This window comes from Phyllobates terribilis, unplaced genomic scaffold (genome assembly GCF_046119375.1).
Source record: "Phyllobates terribilis strain yellow unplaced genomic scaffold, ASM4611937v1 Scaffold_14__1_contigs__length_39327217, whole genome shotgun sequence".
Lineage (NCBI taxonomy): Eukaryota > Metazoa > Chordata > Amphibia > Anura > Dendrobatidae > Phyllobates > Phyllobates terribilis.
This window is the reverse complement of record NW_027362774.1, coordinates 14,023,563-14,035,128: the sequence shown is the minus strand read 5'-3', so window position 1 is coordinate 14,035,128 and position 11,566 is coordinate 14,023,563. Positions and strand designations below refer to the sequence as shown.

Sequence of the window (11,566 nt, the reverse complement as noted above, 5' to 3'; positions counted from 1 at the left end):
CTTGTACATAGGGAGCAATATTATAGTAGTTATATTCTCGTACATAGGAGGCAGTATTATAGTAGCTACATTCTCGTACATATGAGCAGTATTATAGTAGTTATATTCTTGTACATAGGAGCAGTATTATAGTAGTTATATTCTTGTACATAGGGGGCAGTATTATAGTAGTTATATTCTTGTACATAGGGGGCAGTATTATAGTAGTTATATTCTTGTACATAGGGGGCAGTATTATAGAAGTTATATTCTTGTATATAGAGGGCAGTATTATAGTAGTTATATTCTTGTACATAGGAGCAGTATTATAGTAGTTATATTCTTGTACATAGGGGGCAGTATTATAGTAGTTATATTCTTGTATATAGGGGGCAGTATTATAGTAGTTATATTCTTGTACATAGGGAGCAGTATTATAGTAGTTATATTCTTGTACATAGGAGCAGTATTATAGTAGTTATATTCTTGTACATAGGGGGCAGTATTATAGTAGTTATATTCTTGTACATAGGGGGCAGTATTATAGTAGTTATATTCTTGTACATAGGGGCAGTATTATAGTAGTTATATTCTTGTACATAGGGGGCAATATTATAGTAGTTATATTCTTGTACATAGGAGCAGTATTATAGTAGTTATATTCTTGTACATAGGGGGCAGTATTATAGTAGTTATATTCTTGTACATAGGGGGCAGTATTATAGTAGTTATATTCTTGTACATAGGGGCAGTATTATAGTAGTTATATTCTTGTACATAGGGGGCAATATTATAGTAGTTATATTCTTGTACATAGGAGCAGTATTATAGTAGTTATATTCTTGTACATGGGGGCAGTATTATAGTAGTTATATTCTTGTACATAGGAGCAGTATTATAGTAGTTATATTCTTGTACATAGGGGGCAGTATTAGAGTAGTTATATTCTTGTACATAGGGGGCAGGATTAGAGTAGTTATATTCTTGTACATAGGGGGCAGTATTAGAGTAGTTATATTCTTGTACATAGGGGGCAGTATTATAGTAGTTATATTCTTGTACATAGGGGGCAGTATTATAGAAGTTATATTCTTGTACATAGGAGCAGTATTATAGTAGTTACATTCTTATACATAGGAGCAGTATTATAGTAGTTATATTCTTCTACATAGGGGGGCAGTATTATAGTAGTGATATTCTTGTACATAGGGGCATTATTATAATAGTTATATTCTTGTACATAGGGGGCAGTATTATAGTAGTTATATTCCTGTACATAGGGGGCAGTATTATAGTAGTTATATTCTTGCACATAGGAGTAGTATTATAGTAGTTATATTCTTCTACATAGGGGGGCAGTATTATAGTAGTGATATTCTTGTACATAGGGGGCAGTATTATAGTAGTTATATTCCTGTACATAGGGGGCAGTATTATAGTAGTTATATTCTTGTACATAGGGGGCAGTATTATAGTAGTTATATTCTTGTACATAGGGGCAGTATTATAGTAGTTATATTCTTGTACATAGTGGGCATTATAGTAGTTATATTCTTGTACATAGGAGGCAGTATTATAGTAGTTATATTCTTGTACATAGGGGGCAGTATTATAGTAGTTATATTCTTGTACATAGGGAGCAGTATTATAGTAGTTATATTCTTGCACATAAGGCAGTATTATAGTAGTTATATTCTTGTACATAGGGGCAGTATTATAGTAGTTATATTCTTGTACATAGGGGCAGTATTATAGTAGTTATATTCTTGTACATAGGGGCAGTATTATAGTAGTTATATTCTTGTACATAGGGGCAGTATTATAGTAGTTATATTCTTGTACACAGGAGCAGTATTATAGTAGTTATATTCTTGTACATAGGGACAGTATTATAGTAGTTATATTCTTGTACATAGGGAGCAGTATTATAGTAGTTATATTCTTGTACATAGGGAGCAGTATTATAGTAGTTATATTCTTGTACATAGGGAGCAGTATTATAGTAGTTATATTCTTGTACAGAGGGAGCAGTATTATAGTAGTTATATTCTTGTACATAGGGGCAGTATTATAGTAGTTATATTCTAGTACATAGGGGCAGTATTATAGTAGTTATATTCTTGTACATAGGGGGCAGTATTATAGTAGTTATATTCTTGTACATAGGAGCAGTATTATAGTAGTTATATTCTTGTACATAGGGGGCAGTATTATAGCAGTTATATTCTTGTACATAGGGGGCAGTATTATAGTTGTTATATTCTTGTACATAGGAGCAGTATTATAGTAGTTATACTCTTGTATATAGGGGCAGTATTATAGTAGTTATATTCTTGTACATAGGGAGCAGTATTATAGTAGTTATATTCTTGTACATAGGGGCAGTATTATAGTAGTTATATTCTTGTACATAGGGGCAGTATTATAGTAGTTATATTCTTGTACATAGGAGGCAGTATTATAGTAGTTATATTCTTGTACATAGGGGCAGTATTATAGTAGTTATATTCTTGTACATAGGGGGCAGTATTATAGTAGTTATATTCTTGTACATAGGGGGCAGTATTATAGTTGTTATATTCTTGTACATAGGAGCAGTATTATAGTAGTTATATTCTTGTACATAGGGGCAGTATTATAGTAGTTATATTTTTGTACATAGGGAGCAGTATTATAGTAGTTATATTCTTGTACATAGGGGCAGTATTATAGTAGTTATATTCTTGTACATAGAGGGCAGTATTATAGTAGTTATATTCTTGTATATAGGGGCAGTATTATAGTAGTTATATTCTTGTACATAGGGAGCAGTATTATAGTAGTTATATTCTTGTACAGAGGGAGCAGTATTATAGCAGTTATATTCTTGTACATAGGAGGCAGTATTATAGTAGCTACATTCTCCTACATAGGAGCAGTATTTTAGCAGTTATATTCTCGTACATAGGAGCAGTATTTTAGCAGTTATATTCTCGTACATAGGGGGCAGTATTATAGAAGTTATATTCTTGTATATAGAGGGCAGTATTATAGTAGTTATATTCTTGTACATAGGGGCAGTATTATAGTAGTTATATTCTTGTACATAGGGGGCAATATTATAGTAGTTATATTCTTGTACATAGGGAGCAGTATTATAGTAGTTATATTCTTGTACATAGGGAGCAGTATTATAGTAGTTATATTCTTGTACATAGGAGCAGTATTATAGTAGTTATATTCTTGTACATAGGAGCAGTATTATAGTAGTTATATTCTTGTATATAGGAGCAGTATTATAGTAGTTATATTCTTGTACATAGGAGCAGTATTATAGTAGTTATATTCTTGTACATAGGGGGCAGTATTATAGTAGTTATATTCTTGTACATAGGGGCAGTATTATAGTAGTTATATTCTTGTACATAGGGGGCAGTATTATAGTAGTTATATTCTTGTATATAGGAGCAGTATTATAGTAGTTATATTCCTCTACATAGGGGGCAGTATTATCTAGTTAGTAGCAGTTAATCACGTGCCATTAGTCTCCATATTACCACTTTGCTCTTTCTTAGGAATATAAACAAATCCTCTGTATCCAGAAATACCGGTTTGGATCATCTTTGTTTGTCTTTTCTGATTAACCTCTTCCTTTCCGTTATGCCATCTTTGCTATCAGAGAGCTACATTGTCTCTTTTCCATTTAAAAAATAGCAAACACATTGTAAAGGTTTGGGCTGCTTTCCCTTCCCCATGCTTTACACTGCTGCTCAGCTCCATCAAGATACAGCTTTGGCAAGTACATAATTAATCAATGACTAAACGTAGCTGAGTTGTGTTTAATTAATGTCTGCGGAGACCGGAGGTTAAATGTAGCAGGCTCCATGCTTTACACTGCAGCTCTGACTGCTCACATCAGTGATTATATTTGGATAAAACAAAAGTTAAAAAAAACAACAAAAAAAAAAAACAATTTTTTTTTTACATTTCTTAAAAAAAAGTAGTTGGTTTATTTTTTAGGCATTTGTACATATTACAGATTTTACAGCGGACGTTTCACGGGTTAACACTAACGGTCGGTGCCGTTTTGGTCCTTTTTTTTTTTTCGTTTCTTCACCCGGCGTGATACGCAGCGTGATTACCGCCAGAAGAGATGGGTCTGACGTGCGGTAACCGGTCATTTTAAGTTTTCCCGCTTTCTCTTCTCAGATTTTTTTTTTTTTTTTTTTTTTTTTGCTTTAAGACTTAAATAAATAATTAAATTCCTGCTGAAACGCTTCCATGGGATCAATGGAAAAAAAAAAAAAGAAGTAAAAATGGAAACTAAAATAATTACAAAATATATAAAGATGACTGATATAAAAGAGTTTTCTCCTCCCCCAGCGTGTTCATCTGCAGTCAGCAGGCGAAGGGCGAACGGCAATTCTCTGAAGCTGCTAGTAATCTTTAATGGCGTCTTCGGGGATGAGGGTGTTAAAGGGACGGTCCCATAAGGTGCTGGTGATGCCGAATCCTAGAGGAAGGGGGAGAAGAGAGCAGAAGATGAGGGACAGCGAACCAGAGGGATTCACCTAGTCCGGGCTCCTATCGGACCAGGGTGCAAAATGCACGGATAATTTGCAAAATTTGTGACCGCAACGTGAGCAAAAGGGAAGTTATTGCCCCCAGGGGGTGCTGGAGGCTCGCCCCTCTGATCCGCCATTGCTTGCACACCTGTTATACCGTCTCCTACCAAATATTTAGACTGTGACAATACCTGGATTAGCGCTGGGTAAATCCCGCACCTCCCTGATTGTGTCTCCTGGTAACAACCACTTAATTGATGCCCGCGTTGTTGTCATAGCCTCGCCCCAATGGCCAACATCACCCAACATACTGTTCTGCAGACAATCAACTTACCTGGTCGCCCAAAAACTTTCATATTAAAAATTAAAGCAAGAGCTGTAATCACAATGCAGCCACTTACCGGATTTCTGGTGCTCGAAGTGATGGCGGACGTGGTAAGACTTGAGCCAGGCGAGGTAAGAGCCCTTAGAGGGCGAGCCATAGTGCAGATAGTAGTGCGTCATGTCATAGGCCACATACCCAAACAGACCCCCGACAAAGAGGGAGAGCCCCACTACGGGGGGCAGGACCACCTGAAGGATCAGGTACAGCGGGATGATGACAAACGAGGCCGGGATTGGAGGAAAAACCAGACGGGAGCTGTCGAAGGGAGACTAGAAAAGAGAAGGAGAAAGATAATGCTCCGAGCTGCAACACCGGGCACACGGTATGGCGGCACTATTCATGAATTCACCGTCATGGCACAGAGAGGTGAGGGGCCACCGACTACAGCCACCAGGTAACAACAGCCAGTGAAGGATAAACCGCCGCAGACCCCAGCTCACCTTATGGTGCTGTCCATGGAGCATAAAATGCAGAGTGATGAGGAAGTAATTGCTGGCGGGAGGATTCATGTGGAATATATATCGGTGGATTCCATATTCCATCAGCGTCCAGACCAGCGTTCCCACCACGAAGAGAGGGAAGAAGATGAACGCGGGGACGGGGATGGAGTAATCTGACAAGACAAAGACTGGGAAATTACTATCAGGTCCTGGATCAGTAATGTATGTGCACAGTGACTGCACCAGCAGAATAGTGAGTGCAGCTCTGGAGTATAATACAGGATGTAACTCAGGATCAGTAATGTAATGTATGTACACAGTGACTGCACCAGCAGAATAGTGAGTGCAGCTCTGGGGTATAATACAGGATGTAACTCAGGATCAGTAATGTAATGTATGTACACAGTGACTGCTCCAGCAGAATAGTGAGTGCAGCTCTGGAGTATAATACAGGATGTAACTCAGGATCAGTAATGTAATGTATGTACACAGTGACTGCACCAGCAGAATAGTGAGTGCAGCTCTGGAGTATAATACAGGATATAACTCAGGATCAGTAATGTAATGTATGTACACAGTGACTGCACCAGCAGAATAGTGAGTGCAGCTCTGGAGTATAATACAGGATGTAACTCAGGATCAGAAATGTAATGTATGTACACAGTGACTGCACCAGCAGAATAGTGAGTGCAGCTCTGGAGTATAATACATGATGTATCTCAGGATCAGTAATGTATGTACACAGTGACTGCACCAGCAGAATAGTGAGTGCAGCTCTGGAGTATAATACAGGATGTAACTCAGGATCAGTAATGTAATGTATGTACACAGTGACTGCACCAGCAGAATAGTGAGTGCAGCTCTGGAGTATAATACAGGATGTAACTCAGGATCAGTAATGTAATGTATGTACACAGTGACTGCACCAGCAGAATAGTGAGTGCAGCTCTGGAGTATAATACAGGAGGTAACTCAGGATCAGTAATGTAATGTATGTACACAGTGACTGCACCAGCAGAATAGTGAGTGCAGCTCTGGAGTATAATACAGGTTGTAACTCAGGATCAGTAATGTAATGTATGTACACAGTGACTGCACCAGCAGAATAGTGAGTGCAGCTCTGGAGTATAATACAGGAGGTAACTCAGGATCAGTAATGTAATGTATGTACACAGTGACTGCACCAGCAGAATAGTGAGTGCAGCTCTGCAGTATAATACAGGATGTAACTCAGGATCAGTAATGTAATGTATGTGCACAGTGAGTGCACCAGCAGAATAGTGAGTGCAGCTCTGGAGTATAATACAGGATGTAACTCAGGATCAGTAATGTAATGTATGTACACAGTGACTGCACCAGCAGAATAGTGAGTGCAGTTCTGGTACTTGTACTTCATACCTTTGGTGAATGAAGCAAAGAGCCTGGTTTCCCCTTGTGCCAGTTCTGTGAGACAATACCAGGTTAAATACATAATGACTGGTGCCCACACCGCCAGCACAATGTACCTGGAAGGAGGAAAGGAAATGCAATTATTACAATAATCCGCCATATAGACGCGGAGCTCCTACATCGCAACATGACAAAAGTAAACAGTAATAATGGTGATTAGTGCGGTGTCTCTGCGCGTCACGGCGGTCCTGTGTACACACGGCTCAGGGCTGGGAGTAGACGTCTCTGTTGCCGGCAGGTTCTGGTTCTCCTTGGAGAGATCCAGCTCAGGTCGGGAGTCTCCATGGGAAAAATAAGTAAAGCAGCAGAAGTGGAGGAGCAGAGTTACTCTGCCGTGAGGCGTCTCTTCTCTCTCTGTTTGTCACACAACATCTCGGTATTTAATCTGCTCGTCAGATCGGTGACATTCACACTACAGATTGTATACAGCGAGTGTCATGTATCCGCTCCTCGATGACGCCCTGGGTGTGAATCCACCAAGTACTGAGCGACAATCTAATGCTGCTAAATGATAGACGTGGACGGGATGATTTTGGGGGTTCACATAATTTTGGCAGCATGTAGATTTAATCTGAAAAGTGACACGTTATATTGAAGCTCTTCTCATGTAAGATAATCCCGGGAGCAGACACTGAAGCTGCAGGAGCAGCGCTCACCATGCCGTCTTCGAACACCACTCCACGAGGTCTGATTGGAAGAGTCGGATGGGTCGGTCCACCGGCTGATGAACCCATTCCTCATATTTTTCCCGCAAATGACCGACCTGCCAGAGCAGCGGCTTCTCCCAGTCCACCAAGTCCTAAAACACAAAGACGTCTTCAGGTTATTCTACAGACAGAGAATCACCGAGAAAAGATGGAGGGAACGGCCGGCCGGAGTCACCTGCAGCGTCACACAGCAAGGAAACGGCCGTGACAATCACAGCGACCAACCCAGGATCCGCACCTCACTGACAAGTTTCAGTCAACTCCTTAATATCCATCAAATGATGCAATTACTGTCACAGCTCCCTCATGCCAGCGACAACCGGGAATAAACAGCTCATCAAATAACAGGTGCATTACTAATCCTGCACTGATCCCGAGATATATCCTATAATAACCTCCAGAGCTGCACTCACTATTCTGCTGGTGCAGTCACTGTGTACATACATTACATTACTGATCCCGAGATATATCCTATAATAACCTCCAGAGCTGCACTCACTATTCTGCTGGTGCAGTCACTGTGTACATACATTACATTACTGATCCCGAGATATATCCTATAATAACCTCCAGAGCTGCACTCACTATTCTGCTGGTGCAGTCACTGTGTATATACATTACATTACTGATCCCGAGATATATCCTATAATAACCTCCAGAGCTGCACTCACTATTCTGCTGGTGCAGTCACTGTGTATATACATTACATTACTGATCCCGAGATATATCCTATAATAACCTCCAGAGCTGCACTCACTATTCTGCTGGTGCAGCCACTGTGTACATACATTACATTACTGATCCTGAGTTACCTCCTGTATTATACTCCAGAGCTGCACTCACTATTCTGCTGGTGCAGTCACTGTGTACATACATTACATTACTGATCCTGAGTTACATCCTGTATTATACTCCAGAGCTGCACTCACTATTCTGCTGGTGCAGTCACTGTGTACATACATTACATTACTGATCCTGAGTTACATCCTGTATTATACTCCAGAGCTGCACTCACTATTCTGCTGGTGCAGTCACTGTGTACATACATTACATTACTGATCCTGAGTTACACTCACTATTCTGCTGGTGCAGTCACTGTGTACATACATTACATTACTGATCCTGAGTTACATCCTGTATTATACTCCAGAGCTGCACTCACTATTCTGCTGGTGCAGTCACTGTGTACATACATTACTGATCCGGAGTTATATCCTGTATTATACTCCAGAGCTGCACTCCCTATTCTGCTGGTGCAGTCACTGTGTACATACATTACATTACTGATCCTGAGTTAGATCCTGTATTACACTCCAGAGCTGCACTCACTATTCTGCTGGTGCAGTCACTGTGTACATACATTACATTACTGATCCTGAGTTAGATCCTGTATTATACTCCAGAGCTGCACTCACTAGTCTGCTGGTGCAGTCACTGTGTACATACATTACATTACTGATCCTGAGTTACCTCCTGTATTATACTCCAGAGCTGCACTCACTAGTCTGCTGGTGCAGTCACTGTGTACATACATTACATTACTGATCCTGAGTTACCTCCTGTATTATACTCCAGAGCTGCACTCACTATTCTGCTGGTGCAGTCACTGTGTACATACATTACATTACTGATCCTGAGTTACATCCTGTATTATACTCCAGAGCTGCACTCACTGTTCTGCTGGTGCAGTCACTGTGTACATACATTACATTACTGATCCTGAGTTATATCCTGTATTATACTCCAGAGCTGCACTCACTATTCTGCTGGTGCAGTCACTGTGTACATACATTACATTACTGATCCTGAGTTATATCCTGTATTATACTCCAGAGCTGCACTCACTATTCTGCTGGTGCAGTCACTGTGTACATACATTACATTACTGATCCTGAGTTATATCCTGTATTATACTCCAGAGCTGCACTCACTATTCTGCTGGTGCAGTCACTGTGTACATACATTACATTACTGATCCTGAGTTATATCCTGTATTATACTCCAGAGCTGCACTCACTATTCTGCTGGTGCAGTCACTGTGTACATACATTACATTACTGATCCTGAGTTATATCCTGTATTATACTCCAGAGCTGCACTCACTATTCTGCTGGTGCAGTCACTGTGTACATACATTACATTACTGATCCTGAGTTATATCCTGTATTATACTCCAGAGCTGCACTCATTATTCTGCTGGTGGAGTCACTGTGTACATACATTACATTACTGATCCTGAGTTACATCCTGTATTATACTCCAGAGCTGCACTCACTATTCTGCTGGTGCAGTCACTGTGTACATACATTACATTACTGATCCTGAGTTACCTCCTGTATTATACTCCAGAGCTGCACTCACTAGTCTGCTGGTGCAGTTGCTGTGTACAAACATGGCTGATCCTGAGTTATCTCTTTCAGAGAACATATAATATATGATAATGAACAGTGAGGATTATTTCCATCGTTGGCCTGTGACCACAGGATGGCGCTGCACTGACTGCGCAGGACATGGGGTGATGATCGTTCTGCAGTTTCTCCTCGATCTCCAATGATACAAGGAGCAGGAGGAGGACACCCGAGTCCTGAGCCGCCCGGCCAACAAACCCTGAACCTCGGCCGGTGAATCTCACACAGTAGCCGGGTGTCACGTGCTGCGGAGCTCTGTGCGGTGCCAACCTGCAGGCCAGGCAGAGGGGGGCGCTCGCCTTATATTTGGCTGATAACAGCAGACAATAGCTGGTATTCTGCAATAAGCAGCACAGCTGTGGGCTGTGTAGGAAATCTGTGTATCACACTGTGCGATGCTCTGATGGTGCCCGTAACCCTATACACCAGGTAGACGCAGCCTCGTATCTTATCTTCCAACGTGACCCTTCGACTCCACAGGAACCATCTGCTCGGAGCCGGCGGAGTTAACCCTTCCCGGTTATCGGCGAGTCTGAGGATCAGTTCTCACGTGTCCTTCTCCGGTGATCACGGCCGTCTGTCTGGGAAGGTAACTGCCCGACAGTCCGGCCGCGAGCTGTACGGACACGTTCCCACACGGAGAATCCGCCGCAAACCTCATCATTAATAGCGCTGTTACGCAGCACGTTCCGCCAAATGGATTGCAAAAGGAGAAACCCGCAGCGCCGGTTAGACGACTTTGTGGGCAAACACCTCCTGGTACTGAAAGATGCAGAACTCCTGTCTGGAAAGTTGCCTTTACCTACACCTTCTCCGTACTCTTAATAAATATTTATGGAAATTTGATGCATAAAATTCCGTTCTTTAAAATTCACAAAATTTGCAATTTTTATACCCGGTGCAAGCGCCGCTGTTCTCCTGAGTCCGGCGCTGTTTTTCTCCCGTTCCTGCGCCTCTGCGTTCCTGAGATATGGCCTCCTCTTCACTGTGTATAGATCTAGGCTTTTAAGCCAAGTGGGCGTGGTCCTAGTGAAGACCCCCCCCCAGAAAAGTAGACAACCACGCCCACTTGGCAAGATTTATATGCAGAGAAGAGGAGGCCATATCTCAGGAACGCAGAGTCGTAGGAACGGGAGAAAAACAGCGCCGGACTCAGGAGAACAGCGGCGTTTACACCGGGTAAAGAAATTACAGGTTTATGGAAAGCGAGACTGGATTTAAGCATGGCCCGAGCAGAGTATTACATTTATTCCACCGGATGAACAGACAGTAAAGCAACCAGTCAGAGATATCGGCGTCTATGGGATTTCTCACCGTTTCCGGGTTAAAGGTTGTGAACTGAATCCCGTCTGAGTAGTGCGGCGTCTTCTTTGTGTAGCGATTCCTTCGCTCTCTCAAGTTCTGGAAAAGAATAAAAAATAAATAATAATCATTTTTATTTAAGTTTTATTGATAAGGAGTCAGAGCCCAAGTTTTCTGATGTCTGCGGCCACCACTAGGGGGAGCTCTCTCCATGGGATCATTCAACTCCCATTGCACTTGTATGTAGTGAGCTCCCCCTAGTGGTGGCTTCAGCTGTGTGACCAGACATTGGATTAAAGATCTATAAATATGACATTAACACGGAATTTCAGCCCAATCCAGCAGAACAAAC

General features: G+C 41.3%; 1 protein-coding gene across 1 annotated transcript; it reads right to left on the bottom strand.

The window, feature by feature from the left end:
* Positions 1–4,043: 4,043 nt before the first annotated feature.
* FA2H (fatty acid 2-hydroxylase) lies at positions 4,044–11,346 on the bottom strand (the record flags this gene model as incomplete). The annotated part of the gene is made up of 6 exons (XM_073659622.1): positions 4,044–4,471; positions 4,925–5,177; positions 5,349–5,521; positions 6,747–6,853; positions 7,454–7,596; positions 11,227–11,346. Coding segments are annotated over 6 exons (873 nt in total), but the record flags the coding sequence as incomplete, so codon positions are not given.
* Positions 11,347–11,566: the final 220 nt, after the last annotated feature.